Source organism: Podarcis erhardii, assembly GCF_964252035.2.
Source record: "Podarcis erhardii genome assembly, chromosome: 3".
NCBI classification, from domain to species: Eukaryota; Metazoa; Chordata; class Lepidosauria; order Squamata; family Lacertidae; genus Podarcis; species Podarcis erhardii.
In genome coordinates, this window is record NC_138507.1 from 62,504,717 (window position 1) to 62,518,522 (window position 13,806).

At 41.3% G+C, this 13,806-nt stretch overlaps 1 protein-coding gene across 9 annotated transcripts in view; it reads right to left on the reverse strand.

Moving 5' to 3' along the window:
• Positions 1–13,806, reverse strand: part of NHSL1 (NHS like 1) — a 148,160-nt gene that overhangs the window by 15,836 nt on the left and 118,518 nt on the right. For 6 of the 9 annotated variants that reach the window (XM_081855235.1, XM_081855238.1, XM_081855239.1 and 3 more), the window contains 2 exons: positions 13,652–13,723; positions 5,177–5,369 (listed from right to left, as the gene is read on the reverse strand). In XM_081855235.1, the coding sequence (XP_081711361.1) occupies positions 5,177–5,369; positions 13,652–13,723 (265 nt within the window). The remainder of the gene's footprint in view (positions 1–5,176; positions 5,370–13,651; positions 13,724–13,806) is intronic. The other 3 variants (XM_081855236.1, XM_081855241.1, XM_081855242.1) reach the window with 1 other exon arrangement.

Below are 13,806 nucleotides of genomic sequence, written 5' to 3' on the forward strand. Positions count from 1 at the left end.
TCCCAGCTTACCTTCTTATGAACTTTGAGGAATGGGGGAGAGAGAATTTATGCTCTTGTTTTTGAGAAATGTACTGAATAAGTATTTATTCATTTTCTTATGGCATGGCATGGCTAATGACTTCAGTGACGATCCTAAATATACTTAATTGGAGGTTTAATTTAAATTAATGGACATGAGGCAGATATGAAGCTAATGGAAGTGGATGTAAGGTGTGGAGGTCAGTTAGGATAAGTGGGTTCCTGGAATGATGTCAGAGGTTTGAGGCCTCATTGCTTATTTATTTACTTAAAAATTGTATATCACTATTCATAAAAACATCAGAACTATTACAAAGATATTTTCTGAGGGACTGTGGTTCTCTTTTTTCCACTGTTGTAAGCTGTTAATTTGGAAAATGACAAATCATTTAATATTTAAATATATTTTCTTAATTGACTGCATTAGCTCGGTAGCATGGAAAAGTTTTCAGGAGGTGTTTCAAAAGTTAAAACAGAATATACCTGAGGAACCTCTATTGGCAGAACTGGGATGACAACACAAAAAGTTTGGTTTCTTGCTGCTGTTAAGCAGCAGGGTGGACAGACACTAAGAACATCCCTAGACTGCCTCTTTTGTTCAACACCTAACATAGGCCCTTATATGTGTGTTTTAGTTTTTTGAAACTCCCAGACTCCAAGCATAAGTAAAATAAGATGATACCTCTGCATGCAAAACTTTTTATACTGACAGTCATAAGAAATCTGGCTACTTTCCCCTGCATTTGAAACTTCAGAGGAAATGATTGCAGATTATTTATTATATGACTACGATGAAGTTTTATAATATCTGAATGCCTTAGGTATTTTTAAAATCAACAAACAATTTGAACTGAAATTTAAAGTAAGCACTGCTGTATTTTGCAGTGAACTTACGTTAGCAGTGGTGTGAACAGCCTTGGGCACATTTGGAACAGTGGGAGAAAAATTAAAATATTAAATAACAAACATGGCTAAGTCTAGGCAATGTTCTGACTTTCAGGTTAGCCAAAATTTAATGTCTGTTACCTCTGAAAATTTACTATATTTAAATACAACATTATATTGGGGGGGGGGGGAGAGAGAAAGAGACAGAGAGAGAGTGATGCAGATGGAAACAGCTCCATCATACTGTGAAACCCTGACAGAGGTCTCACTGTCTCTTTTTGGTTGGTACCAAAGAGCCATGCCAAATGCCAGTAACATTTATTGAACATAAATTCTCTATATAGACTTCAGTGTCACAGAACTGCACCCTGGCTATATTTAGTCTTTAAAGTAATTTTGGCATGTAAGCAGTATATGAATTGATGATGATGATGATAATAATAATAATAATAATGATAATAGTAATAATAATAATAATAATCACCATCATAATAATCTATCATTGGGTGATACTGCATTTTCACAATTGACTGAACCCACCTGGATGTCAACAAAATTAAAAGTTTGTGTGGTGCATGCAAAACAAGAAAGCCTTATAGCTGACCATTTGCTGTATCATATCTGGACCCAGCAGCATTTCTACAGGTTGAACAGCTTCAAACAAATTCACTTCTTTCAATGGATTAATAACCTGGCCATTTCCATTTGTTTGAAATTTCTATCTTGCTTCTTCTGTCATTTGAGATGCTTTACAAATTAGTTAAAACATACAAGTGATTTTAAAATCTTATTTTATTTTCTCCCCCTTAACAAACTTCACATTCCTAATATTCTTCTCAAACCTATAAATCCTTAGGGCAGTAAATATAGAAGTGTCTTTAGGAGAAGCTCTGTTTCACTATACTTCTTTCCGGAAAAAGGTAGGTATTTGAATTCTTCCGAATTCTATTTTAAACATCTAGATAGCCAAGTTATTTCTCATTGAACAGTGCATTTGGTATTTGCTAGACATTGCTGTGCGCATCATATGTGACGTCCTAGGAGTCTTGGACCAGAACGCTTCCATTAGATTGTATGGCATAAGGAAAATGACTTTTCAAAATTATACAACAATGCATGTGGACATTTCTAGATTACAGGAACAAAGACTAGAAGAGAAATGTTCCATCCCTAGTTGCCAAATGAAAAGAATTGGTTTTCCCTGAATAATCATATTTGGGTTTAAAGATACAATGTGCTTGTTAAGTGAAACCTTTGAAACTCTAATAGTAGATGAGGTTAGTGAAGAGAACTGGGAGTTATAAAATTAAGAGTTTCAGACCAATGGCCTGCTATTAGGCATGCCAGGGGGTTAATTATTTAATTATTACACTGAACTGCAGCCCTCCTATGTCACACTGGAAAAGCTACTGATGCTCCTCTGAGTAGCTCACCATGTAGCTTAGAACCTGAGAGATAAGAACTAAGCCTTGTAGAGAAAAAGATCAAAAGCCCCATCATGCACATGGAAATAGTGGCAAAGTTGTCTATTTTGTACCAAAATCTGTATCAGCGAAGGCACAAAGTCAACTTGTACAGAAATATTTTTTTTAAGTCAGCATATTTATAGGTATTATTTTTTTACCAACCGGTAATGAGTTGGTAAGGAAGTAATATTGTTTCACGTAGTAAGGATACTTTTTACCACTCTTCTGCTTCACCAGAGTTCTGCTTCAGCTTGCATATGTGATAAAAAAGTTATCCTCACTATTTAGCAGGTTGCTACAGGTAAGTGGTTTACCAAGTTTCTGCGTACATACTTTGATAAGTTACCACTTGGTAAACAACTGTCTGTATTCATCCAAAATCAAATAAAACCTGTTAGGAAACTTGTGTGCAAAAACTGGTTGAAAGTTTTAGTTTTTAAAAATAAACCTGTATTTAATTTTTGTGGTGGGTTTGTTTTTTTTAAAAAAAAACACAACCTTTTCGGTAGCCTTCTCTGGCCACAATTCAATTTATGCACTTGCTTAAATTTAACTTGTTCATCAAGGAACAGCCCAATGAAGTCAATGGTACGTAAGTCAGTGTTTCAGTAATTTGCAGAATGAAGCCCTTTATCTTTTATTTATGACTTAGATGCGCACCAGCTCCTATTATCTTCCTTTGTATCTGGGTAAGACCCACACCCGACGACGCCACCTGTTCCTGGATTAAAAATTAGAGCATGGTGTTCAATAGACTGGGAGCATATGCTTTTTAAAGACTAAAACTTTGAGTCTATCCCTTCCAGAGCAAGCTCAGCTCCTGATGACCCAAGAAACTAATTCCACTCCCAAACATGGATAGCCAGTCAGCAGCTTTTCAGATTAATGCAATGCCCCAGCACCTTCAGGTTACTCGCCAGATTTACAGTACTACAATCTGTCGAACTGAAAGAGCGCTGCCAAATGAAACCAAAGCAGGTCTCATCTGTTGTGCAGCCAAGTGAAAGGTTGTGGGCTGTGTTCATTATTAATTAATCTTTTTAAAAAGGTGCTTGATTTATTAAAAAGCACATCTAGGGTTAATATTTTATTTCAGACACATCAATATTTTATTGTGGTGAATAGCCCAATCTACTACTGCTGGTTTAGACAGCCAAAAATATTACCTTGCCATTTCAAAAAAAGGAGAGGCGAGAAGAAAGTATACAAATACATGATTTCTAGCGCTTACATCAATTTAAAGATATGGTTAGAACTAAAATGTATTTTCCCCCTTTTCCTCTCCCAACTAAGTACATATCAAAGAGGATATATCACTGCAAATCTTGTCTTACAGATATTCATTCAAAAGGAAGTCACACTGTGTTCAATTGAGCTTACAATGCAACCTCAGTTTCTAAACTGTAAAGCAATATGGCTCAGCTTCAGTATATCCATTGAATTGCCCACCTTTCACCCATCTCATGTCCAACCTTTTGCTTTTACATACTTTGAGGGTTAAACAAGATTAAACTGCATACTTTTCTAAATATACTGCACTCTTATGATTAAGCATACTGATTATTTCTCTGTCTTTTAACTTCTATGCAATTGAAAGGCAGCAACTTGGACTGGGAGGAACCCCAGTTTATTCATTTGTGTAATGAATTAAATGCGCAAAACCATTTCTCTTTTAAGTTGTGGCATTCAATAATATCTTTTCATTTTGCATTTCTAATTACTTTCACGAGCTTCTTATTTATCTCAGGCAACTGTTTTATACTGAAAATCTTGCTAAAATAAGATGGATGCCAGCGCTAAGTGGTTATTAGCAATCACATAGGGGAAAGGCGTGCCCAAGTTAAGTGATTATTAATGAAATAAAGTCAGCTGCCTTAACAATGTAATCAAAAATATCTAATTGAAAGCCTAAAGCACAATGGAAGTCTATGTGGCATAACTGAAGTTAACTTCTTGTGCCTCAGACCAGCTGGAATGTGGCAATGCGGTTGTAATTTAGTAATTGTGCCATGGCCCTTGGGGTCCTTTTTGCACCAGTGAAGAACAACCATGCTGCAGGAGAAAGACAAATCTTCTTTGTTAATGGAACAGGAGTACAGTTCTGCATTTCACTTTCCTCCTCCAGTGGATAACTGAAGTACAGTCATTGTACAAAAGAGGCGGATATTCACATACTGTAAGTGATCTTATCTAAGGCTTTCTGAAACCTTTTAAGCTTAATATAGCAGCAAACCATTTCTAATATGTACATTTCATCTTTGAAGCTAACACAGAGCATTTCGTTGTGACCGAGAAAGAGGTTAACATAGGTTTCATCTCAAAGGTCCTGAAGAATATTCCATACAACAATATTTTTTGCCGCAGATGAGCATGTAAATCTGTTGGCTTGGGCAAGTTTCTCAATATTATTCATAGACTGAAAAGCAGAGAGATCCTAAAATCGTAAGAGAAAGTTATTGTAGAAAACATATTGGGTTTTGTGCTCTTTTTAAACCTCAGTATATATTTGACTATGCCACAAGGATCCTTTTGTTGGGGACCCACTAAATTTAAGATCTAAGGCTGAATGTGTGCTCTTACCGATATTCTTCATAATTCCTGCAAAGAACCCTGCTCTTGAAAAGTGTAGTAGTAATTTAACCAGTACATTCAATCTAATCAGCCTCCCATTTTAAGTTTCATCAGTATTTCAAATAAATTTTGAACAACGGTTTGCAAAACATATTTTCAGACAAAATAAAAACCAATAACCAGTTGAGATCCCTTGCTCTTTCTCACCACACAGAAACAAAATTAAAAGCCTACCAGTTACGTTAATAGGTATAACATCAGTTTGGACTGCTTGAGCCTGCTGTCGCATTTTCTCCTCCGGGGTTGGCAATGGAAGTGATTTGGTCCAATTTGTTTGAGTGTTGATATCAGAGAATTCATTTGAAACTGATGTTTTGGGTCTCTTGATGCTAATAAGCTTCTCCTCCTCAGGAGAAGGGGTCGAACACTATTAAAAAAAAATACACTGTAAATTCAGTGCAAATATATTTATCTTACTTATTTATCTTTCAAATATGAATTAAAGCATTCAAAATAGTTATGATGCTTTTGCCTTGGCTACTTCTAGCAAAATATGAATTAGACAGACCTTGTTCCAATTTGTACATGAGGAAAGGTTTGTACATCCTCTTTAGCAGTAATTACAAATACTGAACCGATTTCATCCAACACCCAATAAGTTTTTTTTAAAAAAATCAATAAACGTATAACTCAATTAAGCACATGCTAAGGAATTGAATTCAATGTGACAGGCAATCCTATGGACACTTACCTGGGAGTAAGTACTACTGAATACAGAATACTTTTGTGTAAACATGCAAAAAATCTAATTATTAAACTTGTACTTAACTGTTTTTCTCATTGGAAAAAAAGGAACCATATACTAAATTTACGTATAAAACATAGGAATTAATACTGGTCTGTTAATGGTATACCAAGAACTCTACTATTCTCAGTAGGAATTTTAACAGTGCTATAAAATACAGTGCTTCTAGTTGTCCAAACTCTTTAAAAATATGCTCTAGGGCTACTCTGATGGGATTTTTGAAAATCCCAAACATGAAAGAACGGATTTACAAATCTTGTAAAACATTTACAACTGAAATGTCAGAAGAGCTTCTTCAATGCAATGACCAAATCTTAGGGAAAATGGCCCCTCTTTTGGTATCCCTGACCTTAGTATTAGGATAAGAAACCTTCTGTGCCATCTTCTTCCTTTGTACAAAGGGGAAATTTGCAAGTGTGACTCCACCAAATCAGTTTTTAAAAGGTCTGAGTCACAGAAATAGAAATGCAAACTAAAATGATATGCAATGGTTCATTAGTGTGTAGCTTTTGTTTATCTCAGTGTTTCCCAACCTTTTTTGGGCAAAGGCACACTTGTTTCATGAAAAAAATCTCGAGGCACACCACCATTAGAAAATGTTTAAAAAATTAACTCTGTGCCTATATTGACTATATATAAAGTAACTCTCTTTAATAGGCATCAAATAAACACAAAGAAAGTACCGTATTTTTCGCCCCATAGGACGCACTTTTTCCCCTCCAAAAATAAAGGGGAAATGTGTGTGCGTCCTATGGGGCGAATGCAGGCTTTCGCTGAAGCCTGGAGAGCAAGAGGCATCGGTGCGCACTGACCCCTCTTGCTCTCCAGGCTTCAGGAAGCTGTCCGCAAGCCTTGCGCGCCCGGCAGGAGCTCCCGCCCAGCGCGCAAGGCTTGGGGCGGCAGCCTGTTGCCCGAAGCACAGGGAGCCCTCCGGAGGGCTCCCCGTGCTTCGGGCGAGTGTCTGCAAGGCTTGCGCGCCCGGCGGGAGCTCCCGCCAGGCGCGCAAGGCTTGGGGCGGCAGCCTGTTGCCCGAAGCACAGGGAGCCCTCCGGAGGGCTCCCCGTGCTTCGGGCGAGTGTCTGCAAGGCTTGCGCGCCCGGCAGGAGCTCCCGCTGGGCACGCGAGGCTTGGGGCGGCAGCCTGTTGCCCGAAGCACGCGGAGCCCTCCGGAGGGCTCCCCGTGCTTCGGGCGAGTGTTTGCAAGCCTTGCGCGCCCGGCAGGAGCTCCCGCTGGGCGCGCAAGGCTTGAGGCGGCAGCCTGTTGCCCGAAGCACAGGGAGCCCTCCGGAGGGCTCCCCGTGCTTCGGGCGAGTGTCTGCAAGCCTTGCGCGCCCGGCAGGAGCTCCCGCTGGGTGCGCGAGGCTTGGGGCGGCAGCCTGTTGCCCGAAGCACGCGGAGCCCTCCGGAGGGCTCCCCGTGCTTCGGGCGAGTGTCTGCAAGCCTTGCGCGCCCGGCAGGAGCTCCCGCCAGGCGCGCAAGGCTTGGGGCGGCAGCCTGTTGCCCGAAGCATGCAGAGCCCTCCGGAGGGTGCCCCGTGCTTCGGCGAGTGTCTGCAAGCCTTGCGCGCCCGGCAGGAGCTCCCGCCAGGCGCGCAAGGCTTGGGGCGGCAGCCTGTTGCCCGAAGCACGCGGAGCCCTCCGGAGGGCTCCCCGTGCTTCAGGCGAGTGTCTGCAAGCCTTGCGCGCCCGGCAGGAGCTCCCGCTGGGCGCGCGAGGCTTGGGGCGGCGGCATGGGGCGGCCGGCCGAAGCGAGCGGCGATGGGATTTGGGAGGGAGCTCGCTTGCCGCCCCTCGTGTGCTCGCCGCCGCCCCGCCTCTCGCCGCCGTACTCGCCCGCCTCCCTCCCACCGCACACCAGGCAACGTCTTGCGGCACACTAGTGTGCCGCGGAACACCGGTTGGGAAACACTGGTTTATCTTACTATTACACATGAAAAAAAGCTTACTCTAGGCTCAGGTGCCAAGGGAGTAATACTTCAAGCATGGTGCTGTGTGATAAGCCCCAGTAACCTACTTTTTATCTGGTTGGTTGACAATGTCAAAATGAATAACTGTCATGTTATGTTGACCCAGTGTATTGTATTTGGAAACCCAGCTGCCATTAGCCAGTCACCAGGGGCTCTTCGAACATGACAAGAGACAGAGACATAAATGTATACTATGTAACTTTCCTTCTATTTCAAGGAAACTGCAAATAAGCATATTTTAAAAGCAATCAATCAATCAAACCTTTATTGCATTAGCATACAGCCATAGCAGGATAAAAAGATAAAATAAAAAATAAAAATAAAAATGCTAGAGACAAACAACCAAACAAAATTCAAAGCGATATTACTGTGAATGTATATAAAGCATATAATGGCCCCAAAATAGGCTCGGGACATTAGGTTAAAAAGGTAATAAAAGAATTAAGACAGGTCCAGGTCTAGGACATACTACCCTGTCAGAGTAGCCCTGAGTTTCAAGGCCTGCACTATAAAGATTGCCACCCCACGTGTAACTTGGGGATTTGCGTCCACAAGAAGTGATTTCAAACAGTCTTCCTTAGATGTGATGGTGGACGGGATCAAGAGGAGGAGCTTAGTTCTTATTAGCTCATAAATAGGGCAGTAGAAAAAGAAATGTATGAAGTCCTCTACTTCATTCATTGTGCATGGACATAGACGCTGAGTAATAGGGGTCTTAGAGTAAATCCCCTGCAGGAAGGCCGTGGGTATAGAATGGAAACGGGCCATGGTAAACGCTCTTCTCAAATTGGGCTCCGTCAGGTCTATCAAGTAGTTGGCAAGTGATCTTACCACTTTCACTTTAGGGAGCCACATGGAGAGGTGAGCTGTGGTGGACTGTGCCTGGTCCATGGCCTCGTCTCTAGTAATAATCCAGGCCCGGATTTTATGTTGATCCCAAGCTGACAGCGTGTCCAGATCTGGGAGGGAGTAGCGTGCAGTAATAGTCTCCATGGCCTTGGACCATTTATTGCTGTGAGAACAAGTTAAAAAGGCTTGCCTGGCTAAAAGGGAACCTGGGTCTTTGATTAATTTACAATAAAAACTAATAATTCTAATGTGGGCTCTCGCAACAATGGAGGGGAGGCCCAGTTCTGTTCTTAACTGTGCAGCAACCGAGCCCTTGGGAAGACCCAGTACCTTTCGTGCAAAGGAGTTTTGTAGAATCTCGAGCCGTTGTAGTGTTTTTAAATTCCACCCCCAGATTTCAACCCCATACAGTAGCATCGGGAGGACTTTGCTGATAAATGCTTTTCTGACTGGTGAAACCAACTGGCCGCCTTTTGCATAGAAGAATTTCTCCAAAGCTTTGATGGTTCTACGGGCAGCCAGGATGGACATATTTAGGTGAGCTGACCAGCTAAGCCCATACTGAAAAGTGATACCCAAATACTTGAATGCTGAACAATATTCAATAGAGTGGCCCTCAAAATTCCAGAATGGCTTCCGAGTTTTCGTGCCAAAAGTAAGAATTTTGGTTTTGGCGAAATTGATTTTGAGGGAGTTGGTATCACAATATGTCATGAGCCCTCTGAGCATGTTGTTTAAGCCCTGCTTGGTTAAAGACAGTATCACCATGTCGTCCGCGTAGAGTAATATGGGGATCTTGAGCTGTTGTAAAGAGGGGGCAGATTGGTTTAGGGCCTTCATGGTTGTAACGATGTCATTGATGTAGAAATTAAATAGAAAAGGGGCCAAGAGGCAGCCCTGTTTGACCCCTTTATTCAGAGGGAAAGAATCAGAAAGGGCTCCCAGAGGGCCAAATTTTACTCTGGCCGATATATCATTGTGAATTTCCATAAGAAGGTGGAGGAGCCTCTTATCTATGTTGGTGTAACTAAGCTTCTGCCATAGCCTATCTCTAGGGATGGAGTCGAAAGCGGAGGTCAGGTCCACAAAAGCCGCGTGTAGTTTGCAGTTGAACCTGTTTAGGTATTTATCAATCAGGGTAAATAGAACAAGACATTGGCCAGATGTACTATGACCTTTACGGAAGCCAGCCTGTTCCGGGTGGAATAGCTTTGTTTCTTCTGCCCACTCGATTAATTTCTCTAGCAAGAATCTAGAATAAACCTTGTATGAGATATCCAGCAGGCTGATAGGTCGATAGTTACGCGGATCTTGTGGGTCCCCTTTTTTATGTATTGGGATGACTATGCTCTGTTTCCAGTTAGATGGGATCTTAAGAGTAGCATTAATAGTGGTAAAGAGAGATGCTAAAATAGGGGCCCACCACGTCTGGTTCGATAGAAATACCTCCGGTGGTATCATATCCTCCCCCGGGGATTTATCCCCTGAAAGCATGCTGATTAGTTGTAAACATCTCTCTGGGGAAACTGGTTCCCAGGTGGGCAAGGCAGATGCTGGTAGAATAGAGACTACGTTTACTACTGGATCTGGGGCAGAATACAGCTGAGCAAAGTGAGAGTGCCAACTGGTTGCTGTGATGTTATTAACGATGAATGAGTGGGGTCTTAAACCTGCATTAATTAAGTTCCAGAATTTCTTGTCGTCACGGGTTTTAATGGCCACTGACAGCGCCGTCCAGCGTTCTTTCGCAAAGAACAATTTCTTATGTTGAAGCAGCTTCTTGTAGTATGAACGGAATTGGGCTACCTCCCTGATTTTGCTCTGGGTGCTATCTGATTTCAAATCAGACTGAAGAGATCTAAGCCAACTTCTGCACTGTTTGCATTCTTGGTCGAACCAAGTTTGATTCTTCCAGGTTGGAATCGCATGGGGAGGTTTCGTGAGAGAAGGAAGCAAGTAGGCTAGAATTTGCTGAAAAGTTGAGAAATGATTCACATTCATTGTTAACAGCTGAGCTTTCAAGGCTAGGATCTCAGGGGAATTTAGGAGGACTTTTATGTCTTGCTCCAGATAGGTATCCCACTTCTTACGTCCGGGGGCTAAGATCAGTGGGTCCTGAAGGTGGAGTGAGCTGGGAAGCCCCAGCTGTGTGTGGAGGAAGGAGATGGCGATTGGGAGGTGGTCACTTTCGGTTCTATTAAACACATTGAAACAATATTTTAAAAGCAATTATGAGGCATGAGGCAAAACAAATCACACACATAGGCAGACAGGGAAATTTATATCTGAATCCTTGTTATACAAAACAAACAAAATTCACAATTTCAACACATGGGAAAATAAATCAGCTGATCCGATGGCCAATAAATAATAGACCATTTAAATCAGGCATAGGCAAACTCGGCCCTCCAGATGTTTTGGGACTTCAACTCCCATCATCCCTAGCTAACAGGACCAGTGGTCTGGGATGATGGAAGTTGTAGTCCCCAAACATCTCGAGGGCCAAGTTCACCTGTGCCTGATTTAAATAGTCAGATCAGCTACTCTGACAAAACACTGTCCAAATGTTGGTCAAGTTTTAGTGCATACAAACATTTTGATACAACCCAAGCAGCAATTGTTTCCTTCTCTTGTGCCAAGGCCAAAACATTTGGAGGGCACCAGGTTGGCAAAGCCTGCTTTAATGCATTAAAAAATCCTCCAGGTCCTGGGATCGCTTGGTGAGGGGAAACTACTCACACCTGGCCCTATTCTCAGCCCTGATGGAAAACAACCTTTCAAAAGTAGCTCAACCAAGGGTGAAATTAATTACAGAATCATAAAATTATAGATGTTTATGGTTAGGGCAGCTGAGGTAGGGCTTTAACACTATCTACCAGTCAACATCTTGAAAACATCAGCTCTGGAATTTCTAAGACCTATGCATGTCTGAAAGGTGTGCATGTGCAATATAGTTGTACCTTGGTTCTCGAACATAATCCGTTCCGGAAGTCCTTTCAACTTCCGAAAGTGTTTGAAAACTCAGTCCAAAGATTAGTGTTAGAAGAAATGGAATGAGAATGAATAGGAAGTGAAATTAATATTATTGGCTGCAAGAGCTTTCAGCACTCAAGCGGAAGCCGCGTCGGACGTTCGACTTCCAAAAAGTGTTCGAAAACCGGAACACTTACTTCCGGGTTTTTGCGTTCGGGAGCCAAAACGTATGAGTACCAAGGTGCTCAAGAACCAAGGTACGACTGTACTAACTTCTTGCAATGGATGCATCCCACGATGCGACCCCCCCACCCTGCCACAGTCCCTAGTTTTGCCCCAGAGAATTCCTGTGTTCTGGCTGTATTCCCCAACAAACAGCTGGGAATGAAGAATCCACTCTTTGAATATTGTTGTATGTCTTTGGGTATCAAGAGTTTTTGGGTGCTTGGATTTATATCAAAATAGCCAGGTGAGCCTGTGAATGGCCTAGTCATTAAGCAAGCAAAAACAGAATGATGACTCATCAAGAAAGTCATGGAGAGGGGTGAACCCCTTACTCTGGGTTCTGGGTAGTTAGCAACAGACAATGCCAGAGTGGCGAGGAGGAAGTTTCAGAACTGCAGTGGGGGGTTATGTAAGCTGAAGGGAAAATAGTTGCATTTAGAAAGCAGTTTCAAAGCTGGAAAGTGTGGGTCAGAGCAGAATGGGGTGGGAAGTTTGAATCCAACGTTGCACCCATGGGAGGAACAGGACCCGCTTTGGAGCGTAATCCTGGGAGTCCCTCCATTGTAGGTTCAGGTTGTAAATGAACCATATATTATAAAGACACCACAGTCTCCGCTGTAACCCCTGGAATCTTGCACTGCTGTGAAGACTGGGGTGGTGTGTAACAATATGTTCTTAAATGACTATTTCAAAGGCAGGCACAAGTCCCAAAGGAAATAACAACTCTTCAGAATAAGCAGCAACCTGGATTCATTGCTCCAACAAAGCCTATAATAAAGAAACCAAACAGTATGCAGATTTGTGGTGATTTAAAACTCAGTCCAAAGATTAGTGTTAGAAGAAAAGGAATGAGAATGAATAGGAAGCGAAATTAATATTATTCTTATGTATTACAAAGAGTAGCACAGTTTGGTTTTCATGCTTAATTCTATTACTAAATATTATTTTTCCCAGTGTTATACTGAGATGGTTGGATTGTTCAATAAATATAATAGCAGTTATTAAAAGTTTCAGGTTTCATTTCAGTAAACTGATCTTTTAAGATTGTCATCTGAGATTTCTGGATTTCTACATGATCTCTGAATAGAACACAGTGGAACAAAAGCATTATTTGTTTTCAGTACAGGAAAGCATATAGTAAGGATTGGAAAAGGAATGTTCAGAAATGAGATTAGTGGCATTTTGGTTGCTGAAGCCAGTAAACAGGGATTATCATCCTCTTCCCACTCATCAAATGATAAATCTCATTATCAGAGTGGGGATAACTTGCATCCCCATCTAGACCCTGGATGCCATTCATCCAAATGCTGTGTTTACTTTTTTTAAAAGTTTACATTTGAAACCATTGCAAAAGTTGATGGAGTCTTGAGGGGCAGACAAAAATGGGGGGGGGGGCTGGATTAGGCACTTGAACTGGAAGGTAGCCACCCCTGTTGTAAAACGTGTGAGTTAAGAGGAACCTAACAGACACTCACATTCACTCTCGGATTCAATGCTAAGAAGTTTTGTTTTCCATTTCATATATATATCAATATATAGTTTGTCTGATTTGGAATAAATTATTGTAAAACAGCACAACAATCCAAATTACAAAAACATTTATAACAGTTTGTAAAGTTAGTAACTATTCACAGAGAACAGAGAACATTAACAAAGTATGAGCAGCAAAAAAGGAGTTAGTCCATTAAATATACAAACTGAGGGTTCTAGATTGACAACTACTAAGATAAGGATAGAATCACACAATGTTAGTACAAGATTTATCTTGAAAAAGTGAAACCAACAATAGGTGAAAATTTAAAAATAAGATTTGAGAATATTCTAGCATCACAATAACATCAAGCTGTATATATACATAACAGCTGGATGATCCCATTTTGGAGCCAGATACCTTGATCTTCCATGGAATCAAACAACAGCAGGCACTAAGGCAAGACTGAGGGAGGCAGTCTAACAGACTAGACTGTTGAGTGAGAGAAAAAAGAAAGTGAATGAGTGGCAAAGAAAAGAGAATGAAAAACACACACACATAAAAAGACACAACAG